Genomic DNA, 22,601 nt, shown 5'->3' on the forward strand with positions numbered 1-22,601 from the left:
GGGACAACCAACTGCGGGTAGAGCGCGCATTTGAACGTTTTGTGCGCGCACATGGTTAACACGGCTGCAGAGTAATTCAAAAACATACAAGTAAATAAATATTCGTAGGTACTTACTTACTTGCCAATTGATATAGTGCATACCTGCACATGTGCAATTGCTTAACGGTAACAAAGTATTTTTAAGTTCAATACGAACAGCGGAAAACAAGTCTAGTAAACAACTAACCACATAAACTAGTTAGTATAGCGAAATACCTGGTAGGAAAAACTACGACTGCAAAAATGTTGCCATTGAGTTTTTATACATATTTATTTAACTAACAGGAAAATTCTGGCCCTGAAAGATAGTTTGAAAGATTTTGTGTATTCTAAATAGCATGAAAGTTTTGCAAAGAAAAGCTCTATTGCCAACTTTCATAGTGAAAAGCTCTTTTGACAGAAAGCTATCATTTTGTGCAATGAGATTCGAGTCCTAGGACAGCGGATTTTTTATTTCTTTTAATTAAATATTTTTTAACGTAATTTATTTTTAAATTTTAATTCTTATTGTTTTAAAAAGAAAAAATACTTTTTTAAATTTCATTAAATTTTTAGAAACATGTAATTTTTTTCTATGTTTAATTGTTTTTATTTTTTATTTTCATTTTATATTACATATTTCAAAATGAGAAATATTTTTTTTAAATTTAATTTAATTTTAAAGAATATATTTTTCATCGCTTTTGATTAAATTTTTGTATCTTTAGATTTTATTGTTAAAAAATATTTTATTAAAATTTCATTAAAATTTTAAAAAACTTGTGTATCTTAATTTTTTCTTTGTTTTAATTTAATTAAATTTTTTATTTTTAAGTTTTATTAAGTATTTTAAAAAAAAATTTTTTTTTAATTTCATTTAATGCTTAGGAACATATTTTTCATCTTTATTAATTTGCTTTTCATTTTAAGATTCTATTGTTTTAAGGAGAAAAATATTTTTTTTAAATTTCATAAAATTTTTACAGACGTACGTATAATTTCTTTGTTTTAATTAGATTAAATTTTTTACTTATGAGAAATTATTAAAAATATAATATGTATTTCTTATAACATTTAAGTTTTAGAAGCCGTTTTTAAAATTAAAATTTTTAGATTTTATTGTTTTGAAAAGGAAAATTGTTTAATATCTTTAAAATTTAAGAAACTTATTTTATATTTTTTTTCTTTTTTCAATTTAATATATTTTTTTATTTCTAGTTTTTACAGGTAATTGTTAACAAAATACATATGCAATTGAGAGAGCACTTTTCCTGACTCTCACCTATTTTTCCATAAACCGTCCGATATTAGTAATGCTCGCCGATTGAACCCTAACCGCATAGAATAAGTAAGTATGGAAGAAACGATGACGCGTTTTAGCTATAGCGGTACACTTGCAGGGAAGTATTCACTTCTTCATTTCACTTCTTTCAAGCCGTAAACTTTCTGAGAAATTCAGGCAAAAATCTCGAGAGCTCAAAGGTTTGTATGGCGCCCAAACAGGTCACCAATTTCGAGAATGAAAGAGCCTCAATTTCCTGCGGGGTCTGTGCTTACACTGAACCACTTACTGGGTATGTTGGCGAACGACGCCAACCGCACTTCAAGTGCGTACTAAAAAAGCGCCGAACAAATGCGCGCATTATGAAAAATGAACCATTTTTATTATGTCAAATAAAAACCATTAAAAAATGCAAACAAAAATAAACGTTTTACTAACATTTCATGTTTGTCGAGGCGGCAGTTAAATTCTCATAGCAATCGATTTACTAGTGTGATTTTTCAAATATGCGGCAAGTACAATTCAACTATGAAACAAGTAGATAGATAGATGTTCACGCGCTTGGCAAACTGCTGCCTGTTGCCTACGCGCATGCGTGCGCGCTTCCATATGGACAGCTGAACGTCCTGCTTTAGCGCGCTACGAACGCGCACCAAATGCAATGCTGGCGCCTTCATTGAGAAAACGAAACGCAGTGAGTGCGCACAAATCTCTATGATGAAATCCAAATTCTGACCATAAATTTGTGGCCTGCTGTTTGCCTTTAAACTAGATGATTGTAATGGGCAGCGTCAAGTGTGGATTGCACGCACAGCGCATGCGTACAAATGTACTGCAATGGTAACCAATTAGCTGCGACGGCTGCGATGCCAATCACATTGAAAGAAATCTAGAGCCTAACCAAAAACAACATGTTGCTTGCTGATGCAGCTACACTTTTTACAGCTGTCCGTCGCTTTTATTTTGCGCTACATATAACTGTTTTTGTTGTTGATGTGATATTATGTTGTTGCTGCCGCCGCTCATTGATGATGGTATATGTCGCGTCGCGCACACCAACATCAGATGATCGTAAAAACACGCAGCAGCAGCTGGCGTTGCTGCAACTCCATCTGCGATCACTGAATAGGCGAGCGACTTTAGGAATTCTTCACATTCGATTATAAAAGTGCAGGCTTCTTGGCGAATTTATCTCAAACCAAAATCGTATTTTTCTAAGCGCGCATCGTAACAAGCACACAGAGCTGTAAAATGATCACTAAGGTAATATAAGATAAGCGGTTGCACCTGCCGCAGCAAGATGAACAAAAAACAAAAAAGCCTACAACCAGCGGCGATCCTAGCGCACAAACTAACTCACGCATAATTTGCTTTTCCTTTGCAGGTGGCGTTGGTCCTCTGCTTCGGCCTGTCGCTAGCCGTTGCCTCGCCCATCGACGCCTATGGCCACGGCGGCGGGTACGCAATCTCCGCGCCCATTTCATACGCTGCCCCAGCCATCTCTTACGCCGCACCCAAGATCCTTGCAGCCGCACCAGCAATCAGTCACCAGGTGATACACGCGCCTGCGCCCGCGCACGCCATAGCCTTGGCGCCCGCACCAGCCATCATCAAGGCAGCGCCGGCTGTTGCTGTCGCCAAAGTAATCGAACCGGAACCGTATGATCCGAATCCGCAGTATAGCTTCTCGTATGGCGTGACAGATCATCACACTGGCGATTCCAAATCGGCCGAAGAGTCGCTGGTCGATGGCGTCGTACACGGCAGTTATTCGCTGGCCGAACCCGATGGCTCCATACGTAAGGTCACCTACACAGCGGACAAGATTAACGGTTTCAATGCTGTGGTCGAGAAGCAAGGCGGCCACGCACCGGTGGTGGTAGCCAAACCAGCAGTTGCTGTGGCGGCTGTGCCAGCTATTGCTAAGGTCGCCTATGCCGCGCCTGCTATAGCTAAGGTGGCATACGCGGCACCAGCTCTACACTACGGCCACCCTTAAGGTGTGTGTGTGTGTGTGGCGCTCGTGGTGGAGAAGTTTGCGAAGACCACTACTTTGCATTTTTTGCCGAGACAGCGCAAGTGCAATATCTCGGTAAGGAAATATTTCGTGCTGTTGATCGTGCTGCCGTTTTATGGACCAATGAACTCTGAACCGAACAAACGAACATAAATATATTATTTAACTAAACAAATTACTTGTTAACTTATGCGTACTTATAGTAACTTAGCAGAGTGCTCGTCTGCATGCGGAAAACAACAAAGTCAACACATATCAATCAAAACAATCAACATTTGTAAAGTAACACTACTTAGCATCAATTTTATTTAATACTAAACACAAAAAAAAGCAAGAAAAACACATTCTTGAGCGCGCGTCTCCCGTGCTCATCCTCGCTGTATTGCCGCGCGCCGCATGCGCGTGCCACGTATGTACATCGTGACGTGACATGGCGCGTTACTCATCAAGGTGTGCGCACGCGCGCGCGCCCCTGGCTGCGCTTGTTCGACTAACGGCTGCCTCTGTCGACCAAATAAATAATCCAAAACAAAAAAAATAAAAAAAAAATAAAAACAAAACGTGGACATTACTTGTGTGAACCAGTATTTGCGGCTGGCATAGAATTGCCGCCCGCCATCGGTGCATACTCTCTTCACCCATTTAACTAAGAATCATTCTCATTCATCTCAACTGTTGTACATCTAATCAATTCTCTTTAGCATTATTAAATATTTTAATTGTTTTTATTTGATTTTTTTTAAATATATATATATTTTATATGTAAATAGAGCAAAATGGCAGTGATTTCGCCGCTTTGCCTGTGCGCATACAAACACACAATTGTACACGTGTGTGTGTGCGTGTGCTACATATTTATACAGACATACATGTATGTATGTTTGTAGGTATGTCAAAAATGCTAAGCGGCAGTCACAGCTTACCAGCCTCGTGTATTAGCCTGTGCACTTACTGAAATAAAGAATTCAGTACAAAAACACTCAACTCCAGGCATTTTATATTCGTTCATTTGTTTGACTATTTCGCAGTTTTACAGCCACCCATAAAAGGCCCCAAACGACTGGCCTCGCACGCTGCTTTTTTTGTTTAGCTTTATTTCACTGAATTTCGGTTGGTTGTTGCTCTGACTGCCTCGATTGATGTCTTTCTGCTGTTGTTGATGGCTACTGTTGTAGTTGAGGCAGTTGTTAATTTACTATGTATGCAGCTTGTGTGTGGTGCTTTCGGCCAGTACATACATACATACATATGTACATATGTTACATTACCGTCGGTGGCTGCTACTACAGTCTAGGCTCACTAGGTCAACGTGGTGATCATTAATTGTACAAGTCAGCAATTGGGCCTATTAGTAGTATTGCAATTGCTAGTGCCATGGGACCGAAAGTTGTAGAAAAGGCGTGGCATGACGTCTGTTGTGCGAACAGTTGTTTATTAAACAATTTATGAGTATGTATGTATGTATGTACATGTGTGTGATGTGTGAAGGAGAAGCCGGACCTTAGACAGTTTTAAGCACAGTGAAAAATATCGAGATTTTGTGCAAATGATTTGTTTTGTTATGCATATACTTTGTTTTTTTTTAGAGCATGCAGATACCTTCCTCTTTCTCTTGGGTACTGCAACCGAATGACCAATTTAGACCGAGTCCAACAAAACCAAGCCAGTCGCTTCTTTTCTGTGCCAACTGAAGCCAAGTACTTGCCCATCTGGTATGTATTTCACATTCAGATCAGGCTTTCCTCTTCCTCTACTACCAAAAGTGGGTTCCGAGTTGAATATTTTCCGGCCTGAGGCGTTTGCGTTCATTCGAAAGAAATTATCAAGCGAGCGGAGAAACAGTATTTTAATTGGCAGCACTGGTTCGTAATTTTTTAAGGCTCATACAGTTCATCGTTCAATCGTCGGTGGAAGTAACCGTCGCCAACGCGTAAAGGCTCTCAGATGCCATTCTGACGGAACTAGTGGTTTTGCCAAACAACGGTGTAAAATCGGTTTAATTAGACTCGCGGGGATAATAGATTGAGACATCGCGGCAAATAGGCCACTCTCTTTCGTGCTTTCGAAATGGCTTTCAAAGAAGTAGTGTATGTCGCACTTCTCTAGCGGGTCTATTCCAAGATTTGGCGTATGGTGAACAACGGGCCCCGAGACCACTTACATCCAGTCGGCAGACATGCGTTCGTCCCACCATATTCTGCATAAGAGTGGATAGAAATACTTCATCAACTATGCGCCATCGTACATTAATAGCTTCGCTGAAAGCCTGCTACCTTTAGCAGCTTTGTGGTTCTTCATTGGTACTCGTACCTAGTCATAGTCGGGCGGTGGGACATCGGTTCCATCGCCACCGACTGATACTCGGGCTTATTCTCTTTACTATGTATTTTCAGTGTCATTCGATCACCGTTTTATTCTTGATGCAATTTATGAGTATTTTTTTTTTGACAGCCAACAGCTCAAGCTCTTCGCATTTTTCTTTTATTACCGAAATTTTGTCCTGATTCCTTCTTCAGCCCCGGCAGGCGCCATTTTTTTTTCTGTCGTACCAGTTATTTATTCGATCTCGCTGGGGAATCAAGTATGCGTTTCTTCGACGGTTTGTTGACAATTGCTCTCAACATTTTGGCAATTTTTTCTGTTCAGAAACGGGTGCATATCTTGTTTGCGACAAGAGTCGATATTTGATCGTCTAAACGCAAGTAAGTTTAGAACACGAGAAACGTACATTTCATCTATCACAGCGTAACCGATTTAGTTACCCCATCTTTTTGACTTTTCAAGATTATTCAGTATGAGTTGTTAAAGATATTTACTAAGTGATGCTGCTTACGAATTTTCGAGATGCTTAGTTTTTTTATATACATTTTGAGATTTTTTTTCGGAAAGTTTTTAATTTAGTTCGGTATGTTAAAGAATTTGGTAATGTTTTTTTTTTAGTTTTTCCGGGTCCTATTGGCATTTATAGGAATTTTTGGCATGTTGAAACTTTTTAGGAACTTTTCGAAATTCTCAACATCTATAACACTTTATTTGTATTTATTGATGATCCTTTTATTGATGATCGGGTTTTCTTTGCATTATTTTCAAAGCTATTAGCTACCAGGTATTTCATTTTTTTTTATTGTTCGTAGATCTTTGTTACATTTTTGGCGTTTTCTTTTCTTAAAAAAAATGTCACATTCTCATATGGCAATATAATCAGAGTGAAAAATTTTAAAGAAAGGGCGAAGATGATAAGGAAACGGCGAAGATGCTAAGGAAAAACACGGTCTCGCGCAGGGCACAATAAATACAACTAAGCAATAGCTTTTTCTTAAAATATCAGACCTTTTATTAAATTTATTTGAATAAATTGAGACTGGAGATCGGGAGATCGTTAGCAACAAAATTTCAAAAAATCAACGCACTTGTTATAAACAAAAACCGCAAAGCAGTCTCAAAAGAAAAAAATGCCCAAAATCCACACGATTTTTTAGTCGTTTGAAACTTGCACTTTATTGGACTTAAATAGCATGGGCCATAAAACTGGATACCCAAAAATTTTCTAAAAATTTAGATTAAAAAGTTGAAATTTTGGTATATAACTTGACGAGTCTTTCTAAATGTTGTATAAAGTTTGAAACTGTAATTTATATGTTTGCTCGTACGGTTTTTTTTATAGAAAAATAACAAAAAATTTTAAATTTAATTTAAATATGTACAGTTGTTCACAAAATAATATTAGTGCGATATTTTAACCATTGCTATTTTTTCTTTTCGTTATTAAAAATAGCCAAAAATGGTTAAAATATCGCACTAATATTATTTTGTGAACAACTGGACATATTTTACCAGGATCGTAGGCAAATCATACGTTTAAGCCAAAGCTGAAATATACTGGCCCACTGTGCGACAAGAAAAAACTTCTTGATTCATAAACGATTAATGAAAAAACGAATATTTATGGTAGCCATAGGGTGCGCATAAGAATAAAATCAGCAAAGAAATTATTGCTGTTTTGACCCAAACTGTGAACGAATTTGTGAGCTGCAAATAAAATTACCTTACCGTCAGATCAACTGTCAGCAAAGTGTCTACGTAACGATTGGGCGGATATGTAGAAGTGCATGAGAAAAACACACATTCATATGTGGCTGCGTACATATGTATGTATGTATTCATATCATGGAATATGTTCGGAGTATATGAAGTGCATTTTGAAGTTTATAAAAAAAAAATCTTAAAAAGTGCAATGTAGTATCTCACACACGTTGCCACCAATATGTGGCCTGCCGCTTGACCACCTGTTGTTTACCACGATCCATATGTATGTATATGTATGTACATTATTGTAGATACTCTGCAGCAACGTTGAAAATTGATAGACTGACAAGCGCTTAAATCACTATCGATTTAATTGTGTTGATTTTACAAGCCAACGCTTGAGATTACATTTATTTAATGTGACTTACAGTACACATGTATAGCTCCTCCTATATATTTTTTCGCATATGAACAGAATACATATCTACATACATATGTAGATATGCATGTACGTAAGTAAACCCAATTTTTTTTTTCGGTGCGCAGCCAAATTGGTGAATAAAATATTTGATTTGCTGCTATTTATTTGATTTAGGGGTCAAGACTTTGGGAAAATAACACTTACTTATTATTTAATCAATGGAAATATTTTTTGAAAATTTTTGTGTGCACTTTTGCATGCATAACAGCATGTGTGGTGCATTAGGGTGATGTGTTTTCCAAAATTTGTTGCCAATGTCAGTTTCGGATATGCAGACATTTCTATAAAAAAAAAATTAGAAGTAGCTATCCAAAAAAATCAAAAAAAAAAAATGTATTTCTTCATTTTTTTTTTAAGTACAGCTGCTAGTTATTTTAAATATTTTCAACTACTTAAAGGCTTCAGTCCAGGTGGGACTTCGTTAAGTGTGCGCTTTGTGAACCTTGCGGCCATATAGTGTTACCTTGCGGTCCAAAAGCGAAAGGTTTTAAGCACAAAGACATCGTGGTTGGTATCCTGCTTAATATCGAGGGGCGATTTAAATAATGTGCTAACCAAAGCGATAGGAAAAGTGCGCAACCGCATTCTTCGCCATAGGACTGTCGTAGCGGAGTGGGGTAGTGGCACCGTTCAGAGTAGAGTGAGTATAGGTACTCCGCAGCGGCGTTCTCTCAACATTTCTCTCGATTGTCCTGGATGAGCTGGAAAGGAGAGTCTGTCAGTTTATCGTCCATACTGACGTTGTGGCACTCAGTGTTAGATCACAGCTTTCGAAAACTCTGTTTGTTCTTATGAAGGGGAAAGATGGAGTTCGTCTTGATCACCCCGAGATATAAAGTGCCTAATGCCCGGCTACTAACAGAGCCGGGTATTTTGGCGTGATCCTAGTCAGAAATCTATCCTGGCAGCAAAATACTGAGGAGCGAGTAAACAAACAACAACAACAACAATTTTAGTATAGTAATGTGCAAGTTTCAAGTGGCCAAAAGTTACCGTCTATTTTTTAGATTTTGTTTCGCCGAAGTTGTGTTGCGGGTTTCTGCCATATAAAAATAAACTGTGTTTATTCGTTATATGGAAGCAAATGACACAAAAGATTTCTAAAAAAATCAACGGTAATTTTTAGCGGCCTGAAACGTGCACATCTATAGACTAAACTGGAATGCGCTATAAAACTGTGTACTCAAAAAAATTCCGAGAAAAAAGTTTGAAATTTAGGTGAAAATTTGTTGCAATTTTTCTTCTGCCTTTTAAAAAGTTTAAAGCTTGGGTTTATATGAGTTTTATTAGAGAATGAACTGTATTTTAAATGAAAATTTTTAAAAACAAATAATTAAAAATAAGTGGCAAACAATATCGCTTTGAAATGGGGCCCTGACGCCACCTAGCGAGACTATTTTCCGTAAAAATGTTTCTGCTTACATAATAAGTATAGGTATATTACAAAAAGCAGCCAAATTGGCCTATAAATAAGTTACAATTTTTTTTTCGTGATAGACTATCCTTTGAAAACGTCCATATACTATATTTTAGAGTTACTGTTTTTTCCTTAATATTACGAAAAATTTACTCAATTTGAGAAGTTTTTCCTTAATTCAGGTTCATGCTAAAATTAGGGCGTCATTAATTTAAGGAAGTAAATTTACTCAACTTAAGTAATAATTTCCTTAAATAATTTTGAATTTTGTCAGTGGTGTTAAGACAAAGTTAATTGCTTTTCTGGCAAATGTCGGCTGTGGCGTCGTCGCGTGAAGACCACTGCTTCTGGTTCTGAGATCGCAGGTTCGAGTCCGGTTGGAGGTGGTTAGAGCAAGGTAAGACAATTATTTAAATTTAAATTAAATATAAATTGCAAATTGTAGAATTAATTTCATATATGGAAAAACCTAAATACTCAAATACCATCAAAATAAATTAAATAAATTTTTAATACGATTTAAAAAACTACAATTAAAAAAAATAAAAAAAAATTAAAAAAAAATTTAAAAAAATCCTGCTCTGGGACTCGAACCTTGCATCTCTCGACCAGCACTCCAGAGCCACGAGCAAAATTACTAACTTATTCCTTTCACGGGGGATGAAATGGCAAGTCAATTTTTCCTAAAAACTAAGAAATTGTGTTTTCCTTAAACTAAGCCATGTCATTGGAGCCATTTCAAGGTAATATTTCCTTAGAATAATATACTTTTTTCATAGCATCAAGGAATATTTTTTCTGAGTGTAAAAACCAGAATTTGGTGAGCAACTGCCCGCCACGAATGCACTTCAGTTTTCTAGGAGAGCCCTTCGCCAAAGCGTCGCCGCAGGTATTAGCCAAAAAGACGAAATACGAGAGATTTATTATATTAATGGCTATCTGGGGCCTGCGGCTGAGCTGATTCGGTTTTGATGGTTAAATTTCTTTTTAAGTGAAATAAAAAAAAACTGACCACCCTAGTGTGAAGCAACTGAGTACTTAAATACGTACAAAGGCATTAAACGTTTTTATACGCAACTGCAGCACAATTATTTTTGCTTATAAAATAATTAATCGATTCGCCTAGCGTTTTCCGATACTTTCTGGGTGCGTAGACCAACAATCATAATTGAGTATGCATAAATTAGTTCCACAACAGCGCTAAGCGAAGGTAGCAAATATTTTGATTTGATGATTAATGTGTGACTTATGGAACCAGTCAGCTGCAGGCGATGTGAGCTGCTTGAAGGCAATGAAAGACATACATAAATGCAAACATACATACGCACAAGTATTCATAGCTGTGGGCAGTGGGCGCTAACTCGAAATTACTCATCCACACAGCGCACGCGTAAAATTGTTATACCCGGTTATGGTAGAAAATCGATCAGTTTTTGCTACGGTAAGCCATTGTTGAAATGGGTAAGGCCAGTGGCCAAACAATTGGCACGTTCTCTGCAGCGAATGCGAATGTCGCGCATGCGCCAAAGTAATTATTGAAACATTTACGACCCATAATTGCTGACGTTTGGGCTATCGGGCTATATACATATTATGTCATTGGAGCGTCGCTTGCTTTTCTGGCTGGCAATCATTTCACAATTCACTTTATCCAAATTAGTTTCAAAATGAATTACCGAATTAGCCGCTGTTGTGTGGGTGGCGTATTTTGTTTAAAAGCTTGACAGCTTGGCCTGATAACATCATTCCAACGAAAGTTCGCAAACACTAAGTACAAGCAGTGAAACATAACACTTTGTGCGCAAATCAACAGCAAATCAAGCAGTAAAATGGCTTTCCTCAAGGTAGGTACAATAGCATAGGGAACAGGATAAGCGGTGGATGGACTAAACAGAGGGCGATTGGATTAATCAACGCACATATCAATTTTGTGCATTAAAATTTCCAGTGCGCTAGAGTCCTGCTTTATTCCTGTTCGAAGAAACTCGTTCTCCTTCTTCAACTTGTAATATTTTTTTTTCCTCTTCCAGTACACAATCGTCGTCTGCCTGGCACTCGTTGCTGTCGGCCACTGCGCTCTGTTGCGCGCCGCTCCTGCGCCCCTTGCGCTCGCCGCCCCCGCACCGGTTGTGCCAATCAACACAGAGATTGACCCACATCCCCAATATGCTTTCGCCTACAATGTGCAGGATGCGCTCACCGGCGACAGCAAGAGCCAACAGGAGGTGCGCGATGGCGATGTGGTGAAGGGTTCCTACTCCGTCTTGGATGCTGATGGCTCGCTACGCACCGTATTCTACACTGCCGATCCCATCAATGGTTTCAATGCTGTCGTCCAACGTGGCCCAGTACCCAGACCAGTGGTGCCTGTGGCCCCAGCGCCGCTACCACCAGCACGTTTCATTCAGGGTTAAGCAGGGAAAAGGAATTTGCAATTGCATGTAGAAGCCTAAGTGCGGTGCTATTAATTTATCGTCACTAATCAACTATGTACATACATACATATGTACTTATGTAGCAACCTAGTCAAGCAGCCTGCAACAAAGGCTTAGCTGATAGGCTATTGTGTTCTTGTTGTTTTTATTGTTAAAAAAAAACGCCAATTTAGTTAATTTTTGCTTTGTTGTTTTCTAATATTACGAATATATTAGTTGAATAACGTAAACATTTAATTCTTACATACATATATGCGCACATTTTGTACACTCTAGTACTTAAAGTAGTAGCAGCAAGCACCTCATCACTCACACAAATTCCCTGCGTATTTACAAATGTGCGTATGTATGTATGTAAGTACGTATGCGAATTTAAGCTAATTTTTGTTTAATTTTATTTGTTATTTTTTTGTAGTAATAAATCACTCAACAACACTTTTGAGATCGTAATCGAACAAATGTTTTTGTATGTTTTGGCTTATTTTCACTGTGTGTAGCGGTATTTTCGGAACGCATGTGTCAATTGCGTATACGCCCAGTGGAACGGCCTTAAATTTCAGCCAAATGAATGTCGCACGCATTGTGCCAGTAAGCTATACGATTTTTGTATTTGTTTTGTTTTTTTTTGTTTTTCAAATATTGCATTATTGCAAACATTGCAACTGTCATACGAAATGCGTAAATCATTTGCAATTGAAAAGTGTCATAAACTACGCAGAAATCGTATTGCGGAATAATAAATATTTTTTTTTTGATATGATATGTTATGTATGTTTGCCAAGCCCTTACATACTACTATAGCGCATGATTAGAATGTGTAATTGATTGGTTGTTTAAATATTTCAATAGGATTGCATCAAATACATACAGGATTGCATAGAATACCAAAGCACGAGTTTTTTTTTTTTTTTAAGCCGCATAAATAGTACTGAGAGAGAGTCCCTTCGGAATTGGGTTTTGCTGGACAGCCAATAAAAAGAACGATATTCAAATCTAAGCAATTTATAAGTTCATTTATACTTTGGCAAACCCTACAAGCTCGGAATTTTAGAAAGGGACGGCCGTGAAGCGATAATATCTATAGAAAATAGGTCCCAAGTATGGTATACCGATGGATCGAAGATGGACAACGGGAGACTAAAGCAGGCGCGCTTACACCAAGATTCCAGAAAAGTCTACCAATGCACTATGGGTAATTTTGCCCATTTTTGTGGCTAAAATTTAATTTGGCCAAACAAGCAGATTATTTAACAAAACATATTTTTTTTTATTGATTGGAATTCGATTTCCCACATTTTTGCAAAAAAAAACCTTAACCCTTGTCGACCGATGGGCCATAAGGGGTTACTTTTTTATTTGTGGTTTTATTGAAAAAGTGTGAATAGTGTTTTTAATATTAAAAATTCCTAGTTACAAATGCAATACATACTTATACAGCTGGCTGGCTGATTTTAAAAAACATTGCCAAATCATATTAATTTCAGTGGAAAACCTGAATGCTCTGAATTTCTCAGAAAACGCGAAAAATCCAAACAAGAAATTGACAAATTAAATTCAAAACTCTTAATTTTACACATATTTGATTGTCTTAACCAAAGGTGAAATACGGCCCACATTTTAAAAGCTTCGCCAAATATAATTTTTAAGAAAAAAATTAATTAAAGGGTATATCAGAAGTATGTACCAGGGTTGTTGCGAATATTCGCACTCGCTTTCGCAACTGCGGAGCTTTTGCGAATGCGAATATTGTGCAAGTGCACATGACGTTTTATTAGTGCACATGACGTTTTATTAGTGCACATGACGTTTTATTAGCAAACGAAATGACAAATTGTAGCCAACATTTTTTGCCTGTGGAGATGCTACGTTAAAACTGCACCCCTACGTCCCTTTTCTTTTGTAATTTAAAGTCAAAGTGTAAAATCCTTCAATAGGTATTTCCAGCGGAAATATTCAACGTCTGGCTATAAAGAGAATCGACTATTTGCGCGTTAAAAGATAACCTTTAATTAGGTAAGAATTATGTAACTATCGAATATTATTTGCCAAAGGTCTATTGACAAAAACTGGTTGCGTCGCTAATTTTTTTTTCTACTTTTACTTAGATAATTGTAATTATTTTTTTATTTTTTTCTCATAAAACTTATTATGATTATGTTTCCTTTTGTTCGTCTTACAGCTCGAAAACAAAAACATTTATTTTAATTTTGTGATATGTGAATAAGTTGACAGCCAAGTTCAGAAATGAAATAAGAATCAATTCAAGGCGAATGCAATATATCGTTAGTATAGTATGGAAAGGGCGTAACCCACCACATCGTCGCTGAAATACAAAAAGCCGTAATTAACTAAAAATCCAAAATTCACTTTTTGATTGATTATCATGCATTTCAACGAATCATAAGTCTCCACATCGTTTTATGCAATAAAAAAAATTTAGTTAGTTATGGCTTTTTTGCATTTCAGCGACAATGTAAAATACGCCCTTTCCATACTATATTAACGATATGTTGAAAATTTGCGTTCATTCGCCTCAAAATATCAAAGTACATTGACTGCGAGGAATGGGACAACAAAACGGATTTCATGGCTTATGGTACCGATAGCGGTGAGTAATTAATTGTGACTGTCTGCAACTAGGAAAAGTCGAGCTCAGCTAATAAAACAAACTAATTACAAGCTATTCATTACAGGTGAACCTTTCCAAGAAGTCCCAGGTGACAGGAACTAAGCAGATCTGAGAACTTCAACATCCGTGATTCCAATTATTCAATTTATTATAAAAAACGGGGTGCCTTTTTAATAAAATAACAGGATTCTAAACTAATTCGGCTGGTAGTCGCGACTTTCAAAACAGAATTTTCTTCGAAATTCTCCAGAATAAATATTATGTTGTTGTTGTTGTTTTTTTTCATTTTTCCTAACAAACAAATCGCGGAACAAAGCTCAATAACACTATTGAAATATTATGTCGGATAGTCAGGCAGCACTAAAGGCCTTAAACTCATTAAGAACGACATTAAAGCTTGTGGACAATTGTAAAATTCGCCTAGCAGCCCATAGCCAAGGAAAGCGTTGATTGTCTCGCAAAACGCGGAGCCCAAATGCGCATGCATGGTACCCAGTCTTTTTGCGACACATTTAAAAGATACACTCAACACATCTAAAAGATACGCAGAACTACTTAGGAGTTGAGGAGAATCTCAGATTGCTGCTCACTGGTGGCGGAAGTCAAAGGGAATGAGACAATCAAATAAATTCATAGCTCCTTCCAAGAGGAATTCAGAAAGGCTGCTTGAACTTAGCCGGTAGGCTCCTAGAACTCTTACAGGCTACTTGACAGGACACTGCTAGTTAAGTTATCATTTGAATAAAATGGGGCTTTCTGTAGAGACGGACTGCAGGCTTTGTGGGCTGGTGGAGGAAACCTCAGAGCATATTCGTTGTGACTGTCCTCGTATCATGAATCGCAGGCTGATGCACCTCTGGGAACGCCCCTTCTTCTCCATTCAAAATTTGGAACACGGCATCCTCCAATGTGACTACAATAAGGGTTTAGCACAATAGACCATTTTTGGTCGCAGCGCGAGTATTCCGGAGAGCTCTCAAAAAACTGCATGTACGAGGGTCTCAAAACTAATATTTAGATTTCGCAACACGGATTTTTCAAAATAAGAATTCGCTATAGTATGGTGGTGTAGAACCTTGGTCAAAAAAATTGTCGCTCGTTTCGTCGCAATAAAGGGGTTAGGACGAATGGCACAAAAACTACGACAAACGACAAATGGATCATTTCGTTCTAGTGTCGGCACAGTCGTGCTTTGGCCACTGCCCCTTCGCCAAATGGAAGCTGGATGGCTATTAGACGAAATTACAAATTTTTTCATTGTCACTCGAAGTAATCATAATGTTTTTTTTTTTTTTTAATAACTTTGGGAAGTTTTCAAATAGAATCTTCAAGTTAGAGGCAATGAATGTTAGCATCATTTACAACGTTCCTGTGAAGTTTCAAGGATGTGCCACCAAATTAAACAAAAAACAAAAATGACAACATGCAGAATATATCTACTGCTGAGTTGAAGATCGATCTATTTTGTAATTTTTGATATTTTTAGTTTTTTTTTTTAATTTTAAAAGTTTAAGTTACTTCAAAACTTTAACATTAAATGGTGAGAATGTTCATCTTGCCAAAACGAACCAATCTAGAGTAATGAAAGTAGTGTGCCACCAAATGAAAAAAATTACATTGATTATAAGATGACGATAATTTGCGAAATAAAAATTCCAATTTTAAAATTTTTATTGGCATACTCCAAATTCATTCTAAAATTGTTACATTTATATATATATAAAGAAATTAATTTATATATTCGTCAAGAATACTGTAGAAAAATATTCAATGCCAATATTTAATTATTTTTGAAAAATATGACTCGAGGAGAGGAGAGGCGTGCGAGAGTAAACGTGTTAGCTGACTGTGTATGATGCTACGGGGCGTATACGTTATTTTTTATTTTTGTAGTATCTATGTATATCTTTTTTAAGTTTTCATTTAAATACAATTTCTCGATGGAATCTTGTTTTTTATACAAAACTGAAGATAATGCATTATCCAAGATAAGTGTGCCACCATTTAGGACCAAAAACACGTTCTTCTCGAAAAATGGAGCAACTTATAAGATTTTCTCATATATGTATGTGTACACACATACTTTTTCTTTTTCCTCTTATTTGGCGCTGTAACCACCTAAGCGATCTTGACCGAGTAGAGGGAAGAGAGAGGCTCCCACTGCCATGGGAAGACCAAGTGGAGAAGGACTTGGCTTCACTTGGCATTTCCAATTGGCGTCCGTTGGCACAGAAGAAACACGCCTGCCGTGCTTTGTTGAACTCGGCCAACAACATACATAAATATTTCATAGGCTGTATAAAGCCACATACATGCAGACCAATTATGTTGTATGGGGTCATTTCTGGTGGAATTTTCTAGAAAAGTCTATAATGAATAGTTAAGAAGTTAGAGCGGCTAGTAAAGGCTTCTCTTCATCTACTTTAGTACTAAACGAATTCAGATTGCAAAAGTAAATATTTAGCCTTATTATTTCACCTGCGGTTAAGGACTTAAAAATCTAAGAAGTTTTCAAAGCTTTTGTATTAAGAATAATTTTGTAGCTTATTAATTTTTAAGAAACTCGATCACTTCTCCTCGAAGCGTATTTCACTGACGCAATTCACCAACATTCAAGATGTAAAAATAAAACCATCGTTGCAGCCAACAAATTGTAAAAAAACAAAGTCTCATCGAAATTCTTCGCATTTCACAAAATTCTGCAATACCGAATTCAAATGCAAATTCAGTGCGGCGATTTATGGTAGGTACCGTTGTTAAACTGTCAATTGGAATCTAATTGCATTCGCACAAGTGGCATGCCATGAAAATTGTCGCAAATATCTACATAAAATAGCCATATACATAAGTCATAAAGTACCTGTTAAGGCAAACAGAGAAGAACATACATACATATATGTAAATAAATAACGCAAAATGCATCGCCTAGTCAGCTAGCAATAAATCGAAATAATGTTGACAACGGTGTAATCGCTTGCAACAACTGAAAAATGCATAACAAAACAGCCTGGCGTACTTTAATGTTGCAACAACACCAACGAGTAGATAAAAAGTGAGTATTCAACAAATTGTTTGGAAAATTGTGTACGATATATTGAACCGGTTAATTGAAAGTAAATTTGGCATTTACGCACACGCGCTTGTGTAAACAAATTATAGCAAAGAAGGGCCCCAAGGCAGACAAAAAGAAAAGAAAACAGAAATAGTGGCACGCGTGACAGCAGCCTCAATTAAGCGCATAACAATAGTGGTACAAGGTAAGGCGCAATTCATCGTATTGGATGGCGGTTAAAACACAATTTATGCCAAGACTTTTTGTCGGTTGGCAAACAAAAAAAACATAAAGTCCAGTTGTAATATCAGGAATAAATTCTTCTACAAGAAAATCTACCTCAAAGGAGAGTTAACTCAATCGATTTAAAAATTGACTGATGAAGGAAAGTTAACTCGCATTAAATCCTCGAAGGACTTCAAGGATTCAGCACCTCCTCGAACCTCGTTTGCCGTGGAATTCATTGTTCACGAACAGTGATTGGGTATAAATCGAAAAGTGTTTGAAAAGGCTTTATTTCTGAACTTTTTTAGGAAGGCTGGCACCTGTTTAAAAAGTCAAATTCAATTTAAATTAAGGCCATTTCACAATAAGTCTTTCAGGCGAGAAGGTGTTAGTGTCAAAATATTTTAAATAGGGTTGCCACCAGTTATAAGTTTTATCGAAAAACTATGAGATAAGAAACATTTTTTATTTCGCCGATAAGAGTTATTACTCAACATTTATTTTCTACGTTGCTTGATAACAATTTTTACCCAACGCTTATTTTTTCGTTGTCTGTTAACACTTATTTCACTGCTCCTCTTTTATTTTCATCATCTTCATCTTCTTCTCCGTTTTTGTCAATATTCTTATCTTACAACGTTTATCAGACAACGTACAAAATAAACGTTGGATAATAACTGTTATCATGTAACGTAAAAAATAGACGTTGGGCAATAACTGTTATCAAACAACGTAAGAAATAAACTTTGGGTCATAACTCTTATCGGCGAGATAGAAAAATATTTTTCATCTGATAAGTGTTATGAAACAACGTTTTCGTTAAATTTCAGAATTCGGACAACGTTTTCGAATTTGAAATTTCAGATAACAGTTATTTTTGGTCCCTGCATGAAATATTAATATATGCGTGGATATCGAGAGAAAAAGTGTTACGAAATCTTTAGTTTGTACACTAAGAGTATTTTCAAAGTGTTTGAGGAGGGTTGCCACCTGTATAAAAAACCGAATTTAACATGAATTAGGGCTATTAGGTAATTTAAGTGTGTATTACAGTATATGTAGGTGTTAGGAGAAAGAGATTTATTAGGGATTTAATCTGAAAATATTTTTAAGAGGATTGCCACCTGTTTTAAAAGTCGAATTTATTTAAATTATTATTTATATAAATTGAGTGAAATATCAAATTATGGGTGTGAAACGAAAGAATGTGAAGAAATCGTTAGTTTCAACATTTATAAAATTTTTGATGTATTTTGATATGGTTGCCACCTGTATAAAAAATCGATTTCAACCTAAATTAGGACTATTAGGTAACTAAAATATGTATCGCAATATACGTGCTAAACGAAAGAGTTTAAGAGGGCTTTAGTCTGAAAATATATTTAAGACGGTTGCCACCTATTTGAAAAATCGATTTTATTTAAATTAAACCCAAGTTGTATGAAGTATTAGAATATGGGTGTGAAATGAAAGAGTGTTTAGAAATCTTTAGTCACAACATTTCGAATATTTCTGGGGTATTTGAAGAGGGTTGCCACCTGTTTAAAAACACAAATTCAAATTAATTTGTGCTATGTATTTGAAATACATATTTATCATAATTTCAGTCGAAAGAAATTTAAGAAGATTTTGGTTTGAAAATACTTTTGGCGAAGGTTGCCACCTGTTTAAAAACATAAATTCAATTCTTGCGTTTTAATGCCATGCGCGTTCACTATTAAAGAAGATTTCGAGAAAAAAAAAAACATGAAAAGCTCCATTTCTGAGAGCGCAAGTGAACAACGCAAAAAATTGTATACATAAAAAAAGGATTTACAAAAGACATTCCTGCGATCAACTACTTAGTATTCGGCACATTCCCAACATTCCAGCTTTGACTTGCATGCGGGATCGCCCACCACTAATTGCATGTTACATAGCTGACAGCTGTTAGTTTCCTAAAGTCTGTACGTGATTTTAGGGACCTAACTTTTGAATTAAAGCGAAACCGAAACGAAAGACTAAGCTAAACTTGTCAATTAACGGCAAGCTTTTAAGGCGGAAGCTGCCAGCATTCAGGGGTGCAGCCAATGAATGCGGCGCGCAAACGGTGACAAGAAAAGGAGCCGCCGCCGTCGCCGACAAGGTACATACATATATATCTACAACTATATGCGAGTACATGCATTCGACTTTGCAGTATTCTATTTTTATTTTTCATTAGCTAAGTTAGTGTCCACTACTACGCGTCGCCTTGTAAGACACGCGCGTTCTTCGATATGCATAGCTTTAATGTGCCTACATTGCGGATTACGTGGCACACGTTGACCAGCCTAAAGAGTGATGAAAAAAATTACCCTGCCACCATGAGATGATTGCCGCTGCATAGCGCCGCACCGCACGCCTGCTGGCTAGGCAGAAAAATGATATTGTATGCGCATGCGCGCGTGCGTATGCATTTGTATCTGTTATATGGCTTATAAATATATGTATGTATGTAGCGTACCCAGCGTGTGTACTTGGGCGACGCCTGTGGGGCACAGGCACACTGCTGCTGCTGCTGCTGCCGCTGTTGCACCAGTTACCAGTAGATCTAGATGGGCGTGCGCGTTTGTATGTGCGGTTTATTCCAAGGCGGCATGCGTGCTCTTGCCATTTGCTGTTCTTATTTTGCATTGTTGTTGTTTTGATATTGCATTCACTGCCGCAGCAGCATTTTGTTATAGGCCTATGCGCCTAACCTAAGCCTAAATCACGAATACCGCCGCCTCCGCGTTCAGCACCATTCCGCAAGCGCGTTGCGTCGATCAGCTAGCTGCAAGCTTGCTAAAGTTTGCATGAGCGCGCTGCTGGCGCAGTAGAAGCAGCGGCAGTGGCAGCCGCCGCCACAACAACGACGAAAAATGAATTATTTTAATTTCGTTCGTAGATTTTTATTTTCTTCTTTTTTTTTTGAACGCGTCTAATACGCCTTTGTGTCTTTGTTGTTGGTGCTGCTGCTGATATATTTTTTTTTTGCATAAATAACTATATGTATTTACGTATGTATTTTATATAAACAATTTTTGTTAAGTTGGCTTGCCGCGCTTGCATCAGCCAAATAGGCAAGTAGGTACAAGCGGGCGTAAATTTCAATGCACACACATTTTCTGCGAAGTGGCTGCAAAAATTGCTTGCTTGCCGCGCCTATATAAAGCAATTGTTGATCTTGCAAAGAACCACAGAGTAATTTCATTTGTCAAACGCAACAGTCAAGCAGTCATGGTACAAAAGGCAAGTGTGTCTGTGTGACTTTTTCTCAGTGCTAGGGTGTGTGTGTGTGCGTTGAAAGGATTAAACCGCACATACAACTCCTGCCTACAAACGTGGATTTTATACTGACGCACACGCATTTCTTTTTTACAGTTGATTCTTCTCAGCGCTTTGGTGGCCACCGCTACCGCCGTTGCAGTCCTGCCCGGGCCCGGATACCCAGGTTTAGCAGGCATAGCAGGATTACACGGCCTGCCCGGATTGCCCGGATTACCCGCATTGCCTGCGCTACCAGCCCTGACAAAAATTGCCGCGCCTGTGCTGCCTGCCATCACCAAGATTGCTGCGCCACTTGCCGTCGCAAAAGTGGCCGTCCCAGAGCCATACGATCCCAATCCACAGTATAGCTTCAGCTATGATGTTCACGTGAGTATTTTGTGTGTGTGTACAAAGCATTGCGCGCACCACGCGCGCCGCGTCTACGAAGCAGGTGTTCGATTATTGCTTATACATATTCTGCATTTCTCACTTTAGGATAGCTCAACCGGCGATGTGAAGAGTCAACAGGAAGTGCGCAGCGGTGATGTTGTGCAAGGCGCTTACTCGCTGATTGAACCGGATGGCACGCGTCGCATTGTCGAATACACCGCCGATCCAGTGCACGGATTTAATGCAATCGTTAAACGTGAACCAATTGCTGTTAAGGCGGTCGCTCCAATTGCCAAAGTACTCGCCCCTGCACCGTTACTGGCTGCTCCAGTCATAGCTAAGGCTATACCAACAATACCAGCATTGCACGGTCTACCGGCGCTTGGTCCTCCATTAGGTCCTGGACCGCTTTCTTACTTACACGGCTAAGCGGCGATAAAAGACGAATTGTGACATCGACAACAACAACTGGAAAGAAACACACACCCACACACACACACTTAGTCAGTTCACATATACATACATAGAAAAGTATATGCGAAAATGTGAAATATTACCGTTGCCGACCTCTTGCCGCTGCCATCGCCCCATAAATGATTGACAACACAACTAGCCAGTAGCCCTCTGCAAGTCGACAAGCCAACAAAGAAGCAAAGAAACAAACAAACAACGCACAAGAATGCAAGCGCCTTCTCCACGCTAGCGCTATATATCGGCACTTTCATCTGCACTTTAATCACAGCTTCGATGCTTTAAAGTTGAAGTTGAAGTTGAAGCGCGCATCCTACGCTTTATCGGGATTGGCGCGTTCTCGCACAGTGGCAAATGAAATTCTTCTACTCAATGCATTTCAGCAAATCATAGTTGGAAATGTTTTCGCTGTAGTAGTAGTAGTAGTACTAGTTTGCACATACACACGCACTCACATATACGCGCACTTCGAATTTTAACTCCAGCTACATACTCTCTCTCTCTCTCTCTGTGAAAGCTCTGGAGTTTCTAAGCGAAAGAACGTTGAGAATTCATAGCTGCACCTAAACGCACTTTAGTACTTTTTATATTGCACCTTATTTCGTTGGCTTGTTGTTGTTTAAGCTATTTTAAAATATGTATTTGTCTCAATATTTCATGCATACACATTCACGCACGCGCTTTACCATGTTCTTCATATTAAATATCTTCGTTATTCGTTATAAATAATTCTCGTTTATGTTTTTTTTTTTTTGTTTATTAGTTAGTTTAAGGCTGTTTGACCGCGATAAATACCTACATTACTATTATTGTACGTTAATACTCATATGTAAATCGAATAAAGTGTATCAAAGTATGCAATTTCAAAAAAAAAAAAAAAATGTCT

At 37.6% G+C, this 22,601-nt stretch overlaps 4 protein-coding genes across 4 annotated transcripts in view; 3 read left to right on the forward strand and 1 right to left on the reverse strand.

The window, feature by feature from the left end:
• The window catches only part of LOC118747186 (neurobeachin-like protein 2), a 172,223-nt gene that overhangs the window by 103,001 nt on the left and 46,621 nt on the right, over window positions 1-22,601 (reverse strand). The window lies entirely within an intron of this gene.
• LOC118747083 (larval cuticle protein A2B-like) lies at window positions 2,554-3,301 on the forward strand. Its single transcript, XM_036481074.1, has 2 exons — window positions 2,554-2,565; window positions 2,687-3,301. Exons 1-2 carry the CDS (start codon window positions 2,554-2,556, stop codon window positions 3,299-3,301), a joined length of 627 nt encoding a protein of 208 aa, XP_036336967.1.
• Window positions 11,073-11,657, forward strand: LOC118746710 (cuticle protein 19.8-like). The gene is made up of 2 exons (XM_036480599.1): window positions 11,073-11,087; window positions 11,274-11,657. Exons 1-2 carry the CDS (start codon window positions 11,073-11,075, stop codon window positions 11,655-11,657), a joined length of 399 nt encoding a protein of 132 aa, XP_036336492.1.
• Window positions 20,825-21,673, forward strand: LOC118746708 (larval cuticle protein A2B-like). Its single transcript, XM_036480597.1, has 3 exons — window positions 20,825-20,836; window positions 20,969-21,241; window positions 21,350-21,673. Exons 1-3 carry the CDS (start codon window positions 20,825-20,827, stop codon window positions 21,671-21,673), a joined length of 609 nt encoding a protein of 202 aa, XP_036336490.1.

This window comes from Rhagoletis pomonella, unplaced genomic scaffold (assembly GCF_013731165.1).
Source record: "Rhagoletis pomonella isolate Grant_MI unplaced genomic scaffold, Rhpom_1.0 Rhpom_scaffold_00011, whole genome shotgun sequence".
In the NCBI taxonomy this organism is placed as follows: domain Eukaryota; kingdom Metazoa; phylum Arthropoda; class Insecta; order Diptera; family Tephritidae; genus Rhagoletis; species Rhagoletis pomonella.